General features: G+C 38.9%; 1 protein-coding gene across 2 annotated transcripts in view; it reads left to right on the top strand.

Moving 5' to 3' along the window:
* col6a4a (collagen, type VI, alpha 4a) overlaps positions 1-16,114 on the top strand; it is a 164,989-nt gene that overhangs the window by 68,107 nt on the left and 80,768 nt on the right. For both annotated transcript variants that reach the window (XM_048613282.1, XM_048613286.1), the window contains 6 exons: positions 237-329; positions 436-489; positions 13,210-13,281; positions 13,383-13,409; positions 13,529-13,573; positions 14,102-14,155. In XM_048613282.1, the coding sequence (XP_048469239.1) occupies positions 237-329; positions 436-489; positions 13,210-13,281; positions 13,383-13,409; positions 13,529-13,573; positions 14,102-14,155 (345 nt within the window). The remainder of the gene's footprint in view (positions 1-236; positions 330-435; positions 490-13,209; positions 13,282-13,382; positions 13,410-13,528; positions 13,574-14,101; positions 14,156-16,114) is intronic.

The following is a 16,114-nucleotide window of genomic DNA, read 5'->3' on the forward strand; positions in this document are numbered from 1 at the left end:
AGAATTGATCTTCTGTAACTTTCTCTACGAAAATGGAATTTAAAACAAATTGCTCCATTTATTCAGTAACGTTTCAATAAGCGGTTTTATTAATGTGTTGTTTGTGAATGTTCTTAATATCAATAAGTGTAACTTCCTCAGATGAAGAATTTTCTGTTCAGTTTCTTAACTAAGTTTAGAAGTTAATCACACAAGATGCTATTAAAAAGTATAAATAATAAAATATTTTTCTGCAGAGGGCAGCCATGGAAACAAAGTGTTGTGATGTTTCATGCACCTGCTTGGGAGAACCAGGTCCGATCGGTGTGCAAGGGATCAAAGGGCCGAAGGTAAGTTACTAATATATGTGCATGTTTAACAGTTTCATGATTGCTCATTGGAATTTAGAACAAGGAGTGTCCTTTCTATTCATTAATTGATGTGTTCATGTTTTAGGGACAAAGAGGTGCAAAGGGACTTCAAGGCTACCCAGGAGACGAGGGAGGACAAGTGAGTTGGTGCTTTTAACAGATTTGAATGTTTGTCCTTTAAAAGCAGCCACTGTTATTTATTTCTGGGGTTTGTGGCATTTACCAGGTGTCAGAGTAAAGAGAGTTTAACTTCCATATAAATGCACATAAGAGAAAGCTAATGCAGGTATCTCACAATATAGTATAGCTTGAACACCACCTGAAACTATAAACTGCTTTGAATGCAGGTTACAATGGAATTGATTTTAAGTATTGAGCGTCCTGTTATTTGGACAAACAAGCTGAATGCGTTTGCCACGTATCTATAGAGCAAGGTGAGTGATCAATCAAATGATCAAATGATCAATCTGATGTATAATGCTTGTCACTGCCAACTTAGCAACAAGTTAAATCTGGCATGGGTGAGGTGTCGTGATCGTACAGGAGGGCAAAGACCAGAGCCTTGAATTAATCTCAGTATTCCTCCTAACGCATAAATATTAGCTCCTGAAGTCTTTTTCAGATTGTGCAACCATGAAGCAATCCAGAGCAAACAGGTTTTGTTCTGACCTGTACTTCCTAAATTAATAATCGAGATTCTGTATGGGTTAACATGGCATCCTGACTTGCATATGACTCGGGATCTACTGCCTCGATAGGCAGTCATTTGGAGCAGTCCCGTTGGTACCCCTGTGAAATTCACAGCAGGTTAGTCATTGGCATGGAGAAGGAGGGTGGTCTATTTGAGGTCACCAATAAAGCTTTTTAGCAACTTAGAATCAATCCTAATTCTTCCAAACCTTGAATCACACGGCACTGATAAAATTGACTTTGCAAAAGGCAACTTGATAAAGATGAAATTGGTCTTAGAAAATAGGAACATTTAACCATCCTGTCTTGAGATGAAATGGCTGACAGCAAATCAGATGTATGTTAAAATCTCCTGCCCAATTTTCCTATAGTTCTCAGGCAGGTAAACTGGGGTGCTTCAAATATAGACAGTCCATCCATCAGCACCGTTTTCAGCTCACAGCTGTTAAAAGTCTCAAATTTATTTCCAGCCTCTGATGGAATTTACAAATATTTCTGAGTTTAGAATTTGAAGGCATTTTGTAGTTATTCCAAAATGTTCTAATAAGACTTACAATTACTGTGAAATAAGTAGCCCATACTGTGAATGCCCTGTATAATAAAATAGCTGCAAAGACATAATTAAACATTTCTTTGACTTGTTACGTCTTTATTTAACCATATCCATGATATTGCAGGGGTGGTAACTTTCTGCTAGGCTGACTCATAACCACTTGCACATAATTCCAGCCTTTGGTTATGTGAATGTAAACACGAGCATATTAGACAAGATAGTTACAATATTGCCTTACATTTGTATTTTTTTTCATTGTCTACCAAATAACATGCTGCAGAAAATTGTTGTTGATACATTCTAATCTAGCTGAGAGCTATAAGTGGGGACCAATTGCTTGCGGAAGTAGATAACATGATGGGGTAGACTAAGGGTGGCCCAGGTGAGAATCCTTCATGATGTATCGCATTATACCATATTGGCTGTGCAGATAGTGGCTCATGGAATTTTCTAATTGCAAAAATTTTCATGGTCTGCAAGTGGCGCCTCTCAAATTTCTCCAACAGACTGTCTAAGTATCTCATATGGATCATGCAGAGGAAACACATTGAAGAACTGAGATGATAAAATGTTTTGCTTGCTCCTTCAGTTTGTGTTATAGTCTGCTGCTATTATTAGCACTCTTTGATGCTAAAAGATTGAATCATGCGGTGGAAATTTATGTTCTAAAACAAATGTAATTACCATGTTATTTGAATTCAGCAACCTTGAATTAACAGGGTTAGACTATGCTCAAAATCTGTGACCAGTTTGGAAAGTTTGCATTATCTTTGTGGAGAATCCACTTGCTATGAAACTGTATAAATAATCTTAAGATGTACAAATGTTTACATCAAAACCAGAATGTAATAACTTAATGAATAATTCTAAAATAAAGCTGGGTTTTTGTCGATAATAAAACTCACCTTTTGATTCTACTGATGGAACCCATCTGCTTGTTGGCTGTACTGGTTTTGCATCACAGAATTGAAATCCGTTTGTTACTGATCAGGGGAATACTAGAAACAGACATTCACAAAACCTCAGAGTCATGCTCTGTGTATAAAAGCATGATTTTTAGTTCAGTATTGTTTTTGAAATGTGGTGTTAGTTTATATTAGTTTATATGTCTGGGACAAATGATTACTCAATGTTTTTCAAGATGTTGATGGCTGAATTGCATCCTCCCATCAGATTAATTGCTATGCCATGATGTTAATATCCTTAAATATCTTTTGAGTTCAACTTATTATAAGCTGTGCCATTTGGTTGAAGGCAACTTCAATGTGTCAACCACATCAGACATGATACAGTTTCAACTCCAATATTTAAAAGGTCAATAATGGAATTCAGAGGAGTTTGATTGGGAAACAAGGGAAATAATTTGTTTATTCTGGACTGAAACTAGCTCCCTGATATATTCCTGGAAGTTGTGAGGAGCCTAAGAGAGAGATTCTTCCCTAATATTGGAAGGAAGGAACCTGCTAAGACAAGGCTAGATGTTGTACCATGTTCCTGGACCCAATCAAGAAGTATTTTTAGTGATCCAAACCAGCTAAAACGTTGAGTACAGTTCAATGCTCACCTACACCCCACACTCTGCATCACCCCATTCTTCCACTTTGCATTTTCAAGTCTACTCAGTCTTATCTCTTCAATGGCCTTACAGGCATACTTCTCTTCCTCTGCACTTCAAATCCTGTTCATTCATTTGGCAATGGGAATTGCCCTAATCCTTATGCAGTTTCATGCCTCTCCTTGATAGCCACTCTCATCAAATACACTGCATTAAGTGATGGAGAATGTTCTATTACAATTTGATAGGTTAGTTGCTTCCCTGTTGTATGAGAAAGAGCATGGAGTATGAAAGAGAAGGAACAAATTGAAATGGTCCTCTTTTGCTTTTGCAGCTAGCAACTGCAGATGGGAAGTGCTGGGGAGCAATAGCGTTTCAGCATACATGGCCATTCAAGATGGGTCCTGCCAGTTACCTATCAATTTATACAATAGTTAGTCAGGCTGACGTGATTTCACGAAACAAGTGAAGTTACAACCTGCTTAGCTTGAATGTGGCAATATATTTTCTGTTTGTGGATGAAGAGTCTTCAACACCGTATGGATGATGAGGTCTCAAAAATGCATATTTGTTCTGAGAATGTGACAGGATTTACCATGCACCAGCTCAGATACTCACCCTTCAGTGGAATCAGTTCGATAGATAGCTGGGATTTCCTTGGTGACTCTCACTTTGCAGTAAACAAGGAAACGTGGTATTGTCAGGGTGGAGATTCTGAATCAGAGAGTGCAACCTTCCTTAGTCGGACACATAAACTGTATCGCACGGGCTACAAAATTTCAGGGAAGAATTATTGAGGAGCATGATGTATTTACAGACCATTCAAGAACACCAACTGATTAGTGAGAGAATGGAGGGATTCTTCACAAACATGAGTAGGTTGGTGTCACGGGATCACTGTGATGTCTTCTTGCATAGGGAGAATGGCCAATTCCATGAAATGTTAATCATAGTAATTTACTGAGGCCATGCATGCTTTGAAAATCTGAATGCCAACATTTCTTCCAACCTTAAAATGAAATGATCAATAACTTAGCTTGAGACTTAAAGTATCTCATTGAAGTGCACCAAAAACAAACACTGTACAACACAATGGTAGCAGGGAAATGTGGCTTAATTATAGTTCTGTTCAGCTTCACTAGTCCTGTCTACTCAACTGTAACTCGGCTTCCCCCACTGCTTGCACAAACAGCTGTGTAAATAGCACTTCCTACAATCAGTTAACTTGCTTTTAAAATTTGCAGTAATCCCCTGACAATACTTGGTTTTTAAAGCAGTAATTTTCCCATTTCAAACCACAATCAAAACTACAAAAAAAATTTAAAAGTATGGTCTTTACAAGATAAGCAGTCTATCTCTCAGTGCAGGCACTTTAGGACAGATAATATAAGGACAGACAATATGCGAGCCGGAACTGGGTGATTGGGACATGGAAAATAATGCAGATTTTATAGGAGAGAGAGAAGAGAAACTAGGTGAGCTTCTCTTAGAATCTGTACAATGTGGAAGTCGGCAATTCGGCATATTGAATCCGTATGGACCCTTCAAAGAGCATCCAACCCAGATCCAATCCCCCCATCCTACTCCTTTAATTCTGCATTACCGATAGCTAATCCATTTAGCTGCAAATCCCTGGACACTAGCATAGCCATTCCATCTAGCCTGCACATCTTTGGACTGTGGGAGGAAACTGGAGTAGCCGGAGGAAACCCACACAGACACTGGGAGAATGTGCAAACTCCACACAGGCATTCGCCCAAGGGAGGAATCAAACCAAGGTCACTGGGACTGTGAGGCAGCAGTGCTAACCACTGAGCCACCATGCCACCCCCCGGGTTCAAGTCTCAAAGGAAGAGAAAATGCAAGAGGGCTAACAGGAGAAATCAGACTGTGTTTTGGTGAGAATAATCACACTGCAATCCAAGCAGTTTGGATAGTGCAGGTGGTCAAAGGTGGCCAGGGAGTTTTTATTGTGCGCAAGTGGTCACTGTTAGTGAGGCAGGTTTCAATCAGAGCCAGGATGCCAATAAGGCTGTGGATGGTATGAAGCTTGTTTATTTCTTGCAATACATTTGTCAATGCCAATCTGTTCTTCATGTCCACTTTTAAAGGAATATTCTGGAGAGAAATATGGAGAGGAGCGGTGATTGTTGATCTACTGCTCGAGTCCAAGAGAATATTGCTCTGGGATATATAGGTGGCAGGAAAGAGGTTGATGAGGTTAACTATGAGTGAGCATCCTCTGTAAGAAAGTTGGTGAGATCTGAGAATGGGCTTATGTTTGTACAGAGGCAGTAACATTTGCCTGGATGGACCCTTCAGAGACACTGAGGGTTTCTATTGGCTTACCTCTTAGGTATGTGGCAGTGATACCCTCAAACCTTGAAAACCAACAAATGACAGATTAGCAATAGATTTAGGCTGCAATTAAGATGTACTAAATGCCCAGGAGAAGGGTGACATTGCTACAACAGGAAGAAAGTTACAAATTCAGCAGAAGTTGTAATTTTTTGAAGTGAATTTCTGTCAGCAGATTCTGGGAATAAAAGTGTGTGTATCTCAGTCTTTTTTTAGTCCTCTGCCAGTCACTGAGTGCCTCCCTTAGCTGGAGTGAAAATAAACTAAGATTTCACAATAAAACATGCACTTTGAATGAGATGCATTACTTTCCACAACAGCTTGTCCAGTTGGAGTGGCTTTAACATGAAGAAATATTCAACAATGCAATAATTAAGGACAAAGAAATGGTCTCTGAGCCAGAAAAAAGGGAGATTAGCATAGTTAATAGAGAGCTTTGGCTCTGGAAATGTGTTTTTTTTTTAAAGTTTTTGAAGGTGGTGAGTAAGGTGGAGAGGCTAAGTCATTTTGGATGGAGTTTCAGAGAGTAAAGGTGAAGTGGCTGGTGGTTCTTCACCAGCATCAGTGTCCAGCAACAAGCAAATCCAAAAAAGGGGTTGAAGTTAGGAATAGAGTAATTGGAAAGCAAAATTGCTGGACAATATGAAATCATGGTGGAATGTGTTGGTAAGAATGAGAATTTTAAATTTATTACACTGAAGAATTGAGAGCAAGTGAAAAAAAAATGTAAATATGAACCAGTGAGAACTGCAGTGATGGACAGGCAGGATTTATCATAGAATGTGAACCAACAGTGGGGTTTGAACATGTTAGTGGAAAATGGGAGTCTAGCAAAGGGAGCAATACAATCATATGATTCAACAGAACAAATAAACTGCCTGTCTTACTGGATTGTGCTTTAAAAAATCCAGAGAAGGGCAAAGATGTTAAATGTTGTGAATCACTTTGACTAAACTATTTACATTCCTTTTAATGCTTCATTCATCAAAACTTTACTAAGGGACAAACAGTACTTGCACATTAGACACTCTTTTTCCCTACAATATAGCAGCAGCAATATTAATCCCACCATTTCAAAATATCGATAAAATCAAACAATCAAATCCATATATATGAGTCAGAATTTTTTCTTACAAACATAAGCTGACTTAAAACAAACAATAATTGTAAATACCTCAATAATGGGGAAGCTTTTAGGAATGATAAGTTGGGTCAAAATTAATAGATAACGTTTCGGGTCCGGTGACCCTTCCTCAGAAGGTCACCGGACCCGAAACGTTAACTCTGTTTCCTCCTCCACAGATGCTGCCAGACCTGCTGAGCTTTTCCAGCAACTTTGTTTTTGTTCCTGATTTACAGCATCCGCAGTTCTTTTGGTTTTCAAAATTAATAGTTACTTGGGCAAATGTGGGTTAATTATGGAATACCAGTATTGATTTATTCAGAACAAATTATGTTAAAACACTTTTTTGAGCTTTTTGATGAGACAACCAAGTAGGTTGGTGAAGGTGAAACTGTTGCTGTGGTACACTTGGACTTCCAAAAGGCATTTGATAATATACCAAACCATAAATGTATGAGCAAATTTGGAGTTCATGGAATAAAAGGTAGAGGAGCGATACGATATGCCATTAGTTGAGTGACAGGAAACATAGGGTGGTTATAAATTTTGAACTGGAGGAAGGTTTACAATAGAGATGCTCTTCCTGCAGGACTTGTTCTGTGGGACAAAATTTCAACATTTGCGAAGTATTGCAAAATTGACAAGTCTTGTAAACTGTGAGCTGGATAGTAAAGAACTTCAAAGGGCTACGGACACATTGATGGAATGGAGTAACAGATGAAAATTAATGCAGAAAAATTTGGATAGAGACAATACAAAATTAAGCGGTTGCCAAAGCAGATGGATTTGGTGCAGACATGTATAAAATATTGAAAGTGGTAGGACAGGTTGAGAGAATGGTTAATAAGGTTTTATACAGATGAGCATAAAGGAAAAGAGCAATTTTGTTCGACAAATCTCTATAAAGCTCTGTTTCAGTCTCAACTGGAGTATTGTGGGCAGCACATTTTAAGAAGAATGTGAAGGCACTGGAGAAGTTGTAATTAAGAGCCACAAGAATGGTTCCAGAGATGAGGATCACTTATATGGATAGATTGAGGATATTGTGACCAGGTTACCAGGAGAAACATAATAACGTAAGAAGTGGAAGCAGGAGTAGCTATTTGGCTCCTCAAAAATTGGTGGCATAGTGGATTGTGAAGAAGGTTATCAAAGATTACTAAGAGTTCTTGATCAATTAGGTCAGTGGGCTGTGGAGTGGCAGATGTGTTTAATTTGGATAAATGCAAGGTATTGCATTTTTCTAAAGTGAACAAGGACTTAGCTAATTAATGGTAGGCCCCTGGGTAGAGTTGTAGAACTGAGAAACCTAGAGGTTCAGATACATAATTCTTTGAAATTTGCGTCACGGGTAGACAGAAGGGTTAAGAAGGTGTTTAGCAGGCTTGACTTCATTGCTCAGACCTTTGAGTGTCAGAGTTGGGATGTCAAGTTGAGGTTGTACAGATGTTGGTGAGATGACTTCTGGAGTATTACATGCAGTTCTAGTCGCTCTGTTACAGGGAGAATATTATTAAACTGGAGACATTCAGAAGAGATTTACCAGGACGTTGCCAGGAATGGAGGCTATAAAAATAGGCTGGATAGACTGGGATAACAAGGTATAGAGCTGGATGAACACAGCAGGCTAAGCAGCATCAGAGGAGGAGGAAAGCTGACATTTCGGGTCTGGACCCTTCTTCAGAAATGGATAGACTGGGACGTTTTTCACTGGCGTGTAGGAGGTTGAGGGGTGACCTTATAGAAGTTTAGAAAATCATGAGAGGTATAGATGAGGTGAAAAGCAAGGGTCTTTTTCCTAAGGTGTGGGAGTTCAAAACTAAGGGGCATACTTTTTAAAGTGAGAGGAGAAAGACTTAAAACAGGACATGAGGAGCAACTTTTTTACATAGAGAGTGGTTAGTATGTGGAATGAACTGCCAGAGGAAGTGGCGGATGCGGGTACAGTTACAGCATTTAATAGACAATTGGATAAGTATGTGAATATGAAAGGTTTGGAGCAGTATACCACGATATTGTGCCAACATTATGACCATATCACTTAAAGGTATGCTGCATATCTGTTATGGGGTATAACGTAACTGTGTACTACTACTGAATTTGTCCTAGGCTTGAAACACAGTCTGGAGTAAGTTAGTAAATATCAGCTGGGGTAGTGCTAGAGATAAAGTGTCTTCTGTGTCCCTGATGACCATGGCCTCCTTTTACCTGACCCACCACTCAGTTGCCTGTTGCATGCTTTGATGAGCTTGTCACCATAATGAACTCATAATGTATCTTCCTGGTTGTTTCTCCAGGGTGATCCTCAACGTCACTCCCTTAAATAAAATAAGTGAAGGCTTGAATGCCTATAAAAGACAGTCGCTTTAACTGTATATGTCCATATCAGTTAGGACCAAGTATTGCATCTTAACCACCCAGCACTAAAACTACTCACTGTGCCAGGATCATCCTGGAATACAAAGATAATTCTGGCCCCCTATTCCCTACCACATCCCACATCCTTAAACACTTATCCCTGCATTCTTTCCCATTGCCCGTGTAGTGCTTGGAACCAGGCGGGCCTTGTTGACTATGAGATCCCTGATTGGGGTTGTTAACTTGGGTCATTCAGGATCCACTGGCTGACCAATATAAACAGGGGATTTAGAATCTTCTCAGTTCAGGGAACTGACTCTGAGCTAGCTGGCCACAACCAGTGTACTGTACACATGTAAATAAAGGATGACTTGGTGATGGGATACCGGCCTCTGTGCAGTTATTTTAGCCCACAAGGAGCTCATAAACATTTTTTTCAAAGCTTAAGACCATTTGTTTAGTTGCCCCTGCCCGCTCTCTCTTGCCCGCTTGGCTACATTTCCTCTGTGATTCCCAAATTATTCTGCCCTAACTTGCAGCTTGGTCTATTTTCCCTCCTGTTTCCCAGCATGTCCTCTCTGAGCTCATCTTGCTCTGCTTCTTTGACCCTATCTGATCAGTGTTGGTCACCCAACTTCCCTTCCAGCCTCCCAGTGTAGCTGATGTTGTTAATGGTTTTCTCTCTCCAGGGAATGATCCTCCACATTAAATCTGCTGACATCACTTGTCACCTCAAAAAAACACTTAAAAAATTATCTTAAGCTGTCGTCTCTTCCTAAATTTTAGTGAAACTTCAATGCTCAGTTAGCTCCAGTTATAAGTTTTCAATCCATCACAACATTGGAGCAGCTTTTAGCAAAGTCACAAATGACTTTGATAAAAGCTGCTCCAATATTGCCTGTGACTAGTGGTGTGCCGCAGGGGTCAGTGCTGGGACCTTTGTTATTTGTTATTTACCTAAATGATCTGGATGTGAATGTAAAAGGCATGATTGGTAAGTTTGCAGATGATAGAAAATTAGGAGGTATCGTTGATTGCAAGGAAAGTTATCAAAAATTACAGTGGGATCTTGATCAGATGGTGAAGTGGGCTGAGGATTGGCAAATGCAATTCAATACAGATAAATGTGATGCATTGCAGTTTGGAAAGTTAAACCAAGGTAGGACTTATACAGTAAATGGTAAGGCCCTGAGGAGTGTTGTGGAACAGAGGGACCCAGGAGTACAATAACATAGTTTGTTGAAAGCGGCATCATAGGTAAACAGGGTAGTGAAGAAGGCATTTAGCTTATCGGTCAAGGCATTGAGTATGGGAGTTGGGTCGTTATGTTACAGTTGTATAAGTCATTGGTGAAGCCGCACTTGGAATATTGTGTACAGTTTTGGTCACCCTGTTATGGGAAAGACATAGTTAAACTGGAAAGTGTGCAAAGAAGATTCATGAGGATGTTGCTAGGACTAGTAGACCAAATTATAGGAAGAGTTTGGCCAGGATAAGACTCTATTACTGGGAACTTAGGAGAATAAGGGGTGACCTTACTGAGGTGCATAAAATCATGAGGGGCATAGATAGGATTGATTGATTTTATTGTCACATATACCAAAATGCAGTGAAAAGCTTTCTTTATGAGCAGGACAGAGAAATCACAGCAGCAAAGGATGTACAGATGAAAAAAACTTAGAGGCATACAGGTTACATTGCAGGTTACATTATTTGCGGCTAGAGTTCATCCATTAGTCTGATAATGCCCGGACAGAAACTGTTCCTGAACCTGCTGGTGTGTGTGTTCAGCCTTCTGTATCTCCTGCCTGACGGAAGACGTTGTAGGAGGTCATTATCACAGTGTGATGGGTCTTTGATGATGTTGGCCAGCTTTCCATGTGAGCCGTGTAAATAGAGTCCATTGGTGGAAGGTTGGCTTCTGTGATGGTCTGGGCTATGCACACCACCTTCTGTAGTTTCTTACGGTCCTGGGCTTATGCATATAGTCTTTTTCCCAGGGATGGGGAATTGAAAACTAGAGGGCATAGGTTTAAACTGAGAGGGGATAGATTTAAGAAGGATCTGAGGGGCAACTTCTTCATGCAGACAGTGGTGCATGTATAGAATGGGCTGCCAGAGAAAGTGCTTGAGGCAGGTACAATAGCAACATTTAAAAAACATTTGGATAGGGTCACGAATGGGAAGTCTTTAGAGGGATATGGACCAAATGTGGGCAATTGGAACTAGTTGAGTGGGCACCATGGTCAGCATGGACCAGTTTGGGCTGAAGGGCCTGATTCCATGCTGTATTATTCTATGACTCTATGACTGTATGTCTTCCTTTATGACCTGGACCATGATGAACTATTCCCTTCTTTTCAACCTGTTTGCATCCTTGACATGGTTGATAATGTTATCTTCTGCCAATGCTCCTGCTCAGTTTTCCAACGAGATGGTACTGAATTCCTCTAATTTAGTTTTTATCGATCCAGTTATAGCTGACCAATCACCTGCGATGCCTTTTTTTGAATTCCCGCACCTATACCTCTGGAGCTTCCCGAGGATCCATCCTTGGCTCTCTACCATTTCTCATTTCCACACTACCCTTTGGCACATTCATTGAAAACTCTTGGGTTCCACATGCATGCAGATGACAATGAGTTCTACCTCACTGTTTCAAGCTTACAGAGCAAACAGGCTCGTTTCTATAGTGTTATTACTGAACTTGCTATAAGGTGGCTGCCTGCACTAAGTTTGTGCCTCATGGTGGAAGTCACATGATTATGGCTAGCCAGAAGGCACTCTAGTATAATTTTGCAATTTTTCTATCCCAAATACTCACTGACATCTCTCCTAGTCACTCCACTGCCTCTGATTTGTCATGTTGTTTATCTGACTTGCAGTGCTGGATATCCAGAAACTTCATTCAACTAAGCATCAGGAAGAGTGATGCCGTCATCTTTCCTCGCCATCACAAATCATGTTCCCCAGCACAAACTCTTTAAGTCTACCGGTTAAGCTTCTGAGGTTGAACCAAAACGTAGCAGTCTTGATGCTATTTTTTATTCTGAGCTGACTCACCAATCATATATCTACTGTATCACTAAACTGTTTTTATTTCAAGCCCATAATATTGCCCATTTTTGTCCTGCCTCGGCTAATCTACTGCTGTAACCCTAATCTATGCCTTTCTTACACATAACAGTGTTAATACACTCCTGACTGGAATCCCACATTCTACCCTCTTTAACCTTGAGGTCACCCAAAACTGGGTGACTCACACTTTGCCCACATCAAGTCCTATTTCACTCATCCCCCCTATCCTGCCTAACCTACATTGATTACCATTCTGGCAATGCCTCGGTTTAAGTCTCAACTCTGTTTTAAGATCCCTCCTGTCTATCTGTGTAACATCTTCTGGCTTTACAGGCATTTGAGATCTTTCAAACTCCTCCAATTCTGGTTTCTTAAACTTCCTGAATTCACTTTGGTCCGTTATTAATGCACAAGCCTTCAGGTGCCTAGGGCATATGTTCAGGAATTTTTCTTTGACCCTCTTAGCTTCTCTGCCTCTTTTTTCCTCCTTCAAGACATTTTAAGACATCCTTTCTCTTTGAACAAACTTCTGGTCATCAATTTTGATATCATCTCCTATGACCCAGTGTCAGTGTTTGGTTGCTAATGCTTTATTAACATCAAATGTGTAATTTAAATGCAAGTTTTTGTTGCCAATCCAATTGATGTCCCTGGCTGTAGTTTATTACTGTTGCCATGTCTTACTCTCATTAGCTCACACTATCAATTTTGGCAGCTATTAGACAGGAAATGATGCAAAAAAATATAAAAATTTCGAACAGTTGGGCCTCCTCAGTACCTTCCCTACCAATATGATATCGCTTCAGATATAGAACCATCCCAATTTATATCCTAAAACACTGTTTGTGATCAATAAAACAGGGCTCTGCCAATCAGCCTTTTATAGTAATGACTAGAAAGTATTTACAAAATGCCAACCAGTATTTAAGGATTGTGGTATTTATTCCATCAGTGAAACTGACAAATTCATTTATCTCTGAATTTTAAGAATGATTAAGGCAGAGGTTTTAAAGAGGTTGTTGAGAACTCTAGCTATTACCTTATTTATCTTTTTAAACAAGTGTTTATGCTTAATGCCTGCAGTTTTAAGTGACATTGCTTTGATATCACAATTCCATAACATAAAACATTATTGTTTCTTTAGGGTGAGAGAGGTCCACATGGATATAATGGTACAGTTGGAGATGATGGATGTCCAGGTGCTAAGGGCTTCACAGTAAGGATATGTTCCTAATCTCTTCATGCTAATGACATTAAAAAAAATAAGTATCACAGATGAGTCTTACAATTTTACAATCAACTGTATGTATATTTCAGGGAAGACGAGGTTATCGAGGACAAAAGGTAAACATGGATTTTTAAAAAAATTTCTGGTACACTTTTGCATGAAACTTGGACATTTCTTTAAGCCGGATCTTTCTACGTTTACACCGTGTACTAAAACCTGTGTCCTCTTCTAACAGGGTAGTGATGGAGACATTGGCATTGATGGAATAACTGGAGAGCAGGTATAAATTTTTTGAACCAGACTTGCTTGGAAAGACCATTCATAAATGCAGTATAATGTCGTAATAAACTGTGAGATGACAGCATATAAATCAAACTGTGAAGCCTTAGACATCTCTTCAAAAATTAGGGTTGACTTGCCTGTACCATGGATACAAGTGAACCATTGGTTTGGGTGGTCAGCATTTTTGGCAATTACCAAGGGAGATCCATTCTATGTGGGCTCGTCTCAAATTTGTGGAAATTTTCATTAAACAGCTCATATTGCATGTTTGCTCCCTTTTACCCAATTATACACAATAGGCAATTATAACATTGATTTGTGGGGTGCAAAATTGAGGTGGATTGCTCATACAAGTGTACATGTCATGACTGAAAAGACCAAGTAAATGCAAAAACATGAACTCTGAGGCAGAAAAATTGGGTCGTTATACACAAAGGATTAATTTATATCCAGTGATCTACATAATACATTTAATATATAGCATGTAAGGGTTAATATACTACTTAAGAATATGGTGTTCTTACAGGGAGATTATGGACTTGCTGGACCTGCTGGTGAAAAAGGCATTCGTGGAAAACCGGTAAAATCTTTCCTGTTGTCTGTTAATAATTACTGAAACAGAGAAATTCCCTGCTTTGTGGAGAATTGTCCTGTTTCAATGATATAAAAGGGAAAAAATGCAAGTGCAGGAAATATATAATAATTTTCTTGGCATTTATAGAGACAAAAGGCAAGATAGTGTTTCAGGTACAGTTCCTAGTCTAAATTTTCAGGCATCCTTCTTTTCCCTGCCAACATTGAAAATTGGAATGGCTGTATTTGTTGATATCCAACAACATGCATGCTAATAATGGAATCACTGAAATAAATCAAAATAACAAATGGTAAAAACTTAACAAACCTTTAAAATGTAAAAGTATAGATGCAAAGAAAAAATGTAAAAACAATTAAAAATTGGCTTTATAATGCATGTACATATAAATATGAGTATTTAACAAAAATCAGAATTGAGTATACACTGTCAGATTATAATAATTGAATGGGAGGTGGCAGTAGACATTCTCAATTGGAAAATTGTATACCTGCGGTTGGCATGGATTTGCAAAGTTTCCATCAACCCCTAGTTATTGTTTAATTGTGTGAATGTTGTACATACTCTGCCTACTGAAATAACTTGGGGGACCCCCTCCCATCAAAACATCTTTAACAATCCAACCGCCAAAGTTTGCTGTTTGACAGGATTCAGTGCAGGCACAAGCCTAAAGAACTCAACAACTTCTTTCTGTGCCGTTTCAATGGGCAAGATTTCAACTGCTGACTTCGAACAGGGTTTCTTCTTTCTCAAAATCCAATTTCACTGGGCTGGTGTCTATGGTGTACTGTCTACACAGATCCAATGTACATCACATAATTCATAGTTGATGTGCTTCCACCTGATCCATGCTGATGTCTTTCAGAATATAACATTTCTTTTTCTTTTTCAAGGGCTCCACTTGAGATTTTATAGAGTCATACAGCACAGAAACAGACTCTTCAGTCCAATCAGTCCATGCTGAACATAATCCCAAACTAAACTAGCTGCACTTACCTGCTCCTGGCCTATATCCCGCCAAACCTTTTTTATTCGTGTACTTATCCAAATGTCTTTTAAATGTTGTAATTGTCCCAACATCCATCATTGCCTCTGTGCAAAATATTTGCCCCTTTTTTTTTTAAATTTCTCTCCTCTCACCTTTAAAATATGCCCCCTAGTCTTGAAATCCCCCACCCCAGGGAAAAGACAACTACTATTAACTCTATCTGTACCCCTCATTATTTTATAATCTTTTATAAGTTTATAGAGGACTATTCTTGATATCCGGAGATTATATTTTGTTTCTTTTCAAGGGCTCTGCTTGAGATATTCTGGAAGACTAAATTTGAATTCCAGAGATTATATTTTGGTTTATGGAGTCTCCTTTTTAATGCTCAATATCTCCTTTACAACCTCCTTTATACTTCTCATGCAACATTACTTTTTGCATTCGTGTTGATGTATGAATCATTTGAATTCACATAACAGCAGAATTAGAAAAATGCATCAAAATCCTCAATAATTATCAACTGTTTATTAAACTGACACATTCTTATTGACACAAAAGGCCATTACATTAAACATGTCTTGAATAAAGTGTTTGATCACTTACACACATCTAGAATATTTTAGCCAGGTAGTTATCATCATTATTTCATCTCAGATCTAAATCTTAGATTAAAATTTAACAACTGACACAGCATTCATTAAAAAAGCATTCAGTACATTTTTCCTTTAGCTTCTGAACATATGACACCTTAGACTAGAGATTCCACATTCATTTACAATAACTTACAAACATTCATTAACAAAACAAGACCAGCTTCATTAGAGATGTTTAAAAATATGACAGAATGGGGCAAAATAGATGGATGCTAAGTGTTTTCCGTCATCGAAACACTTGTATAAGAGGATATTAACAAAATTAACCACAAGAGATCTCTGATGGAAAGCAGGAACATTTTT

Source organism: Rhincodon typus, chromosome 2, assembly GCF_021869965.1.
Source record: "Rhincodon typus isolate 14 chromosome 2, sRhiTyp1.1, whole genome shotgun sequence".
NCBI classification, from domain to species: Eukaryota; Metazoa; Chordata; class Chondrichthyes; order Orectolobiformes; family Rhincodontidae; genus Rhincodon; species Rhincodon typus.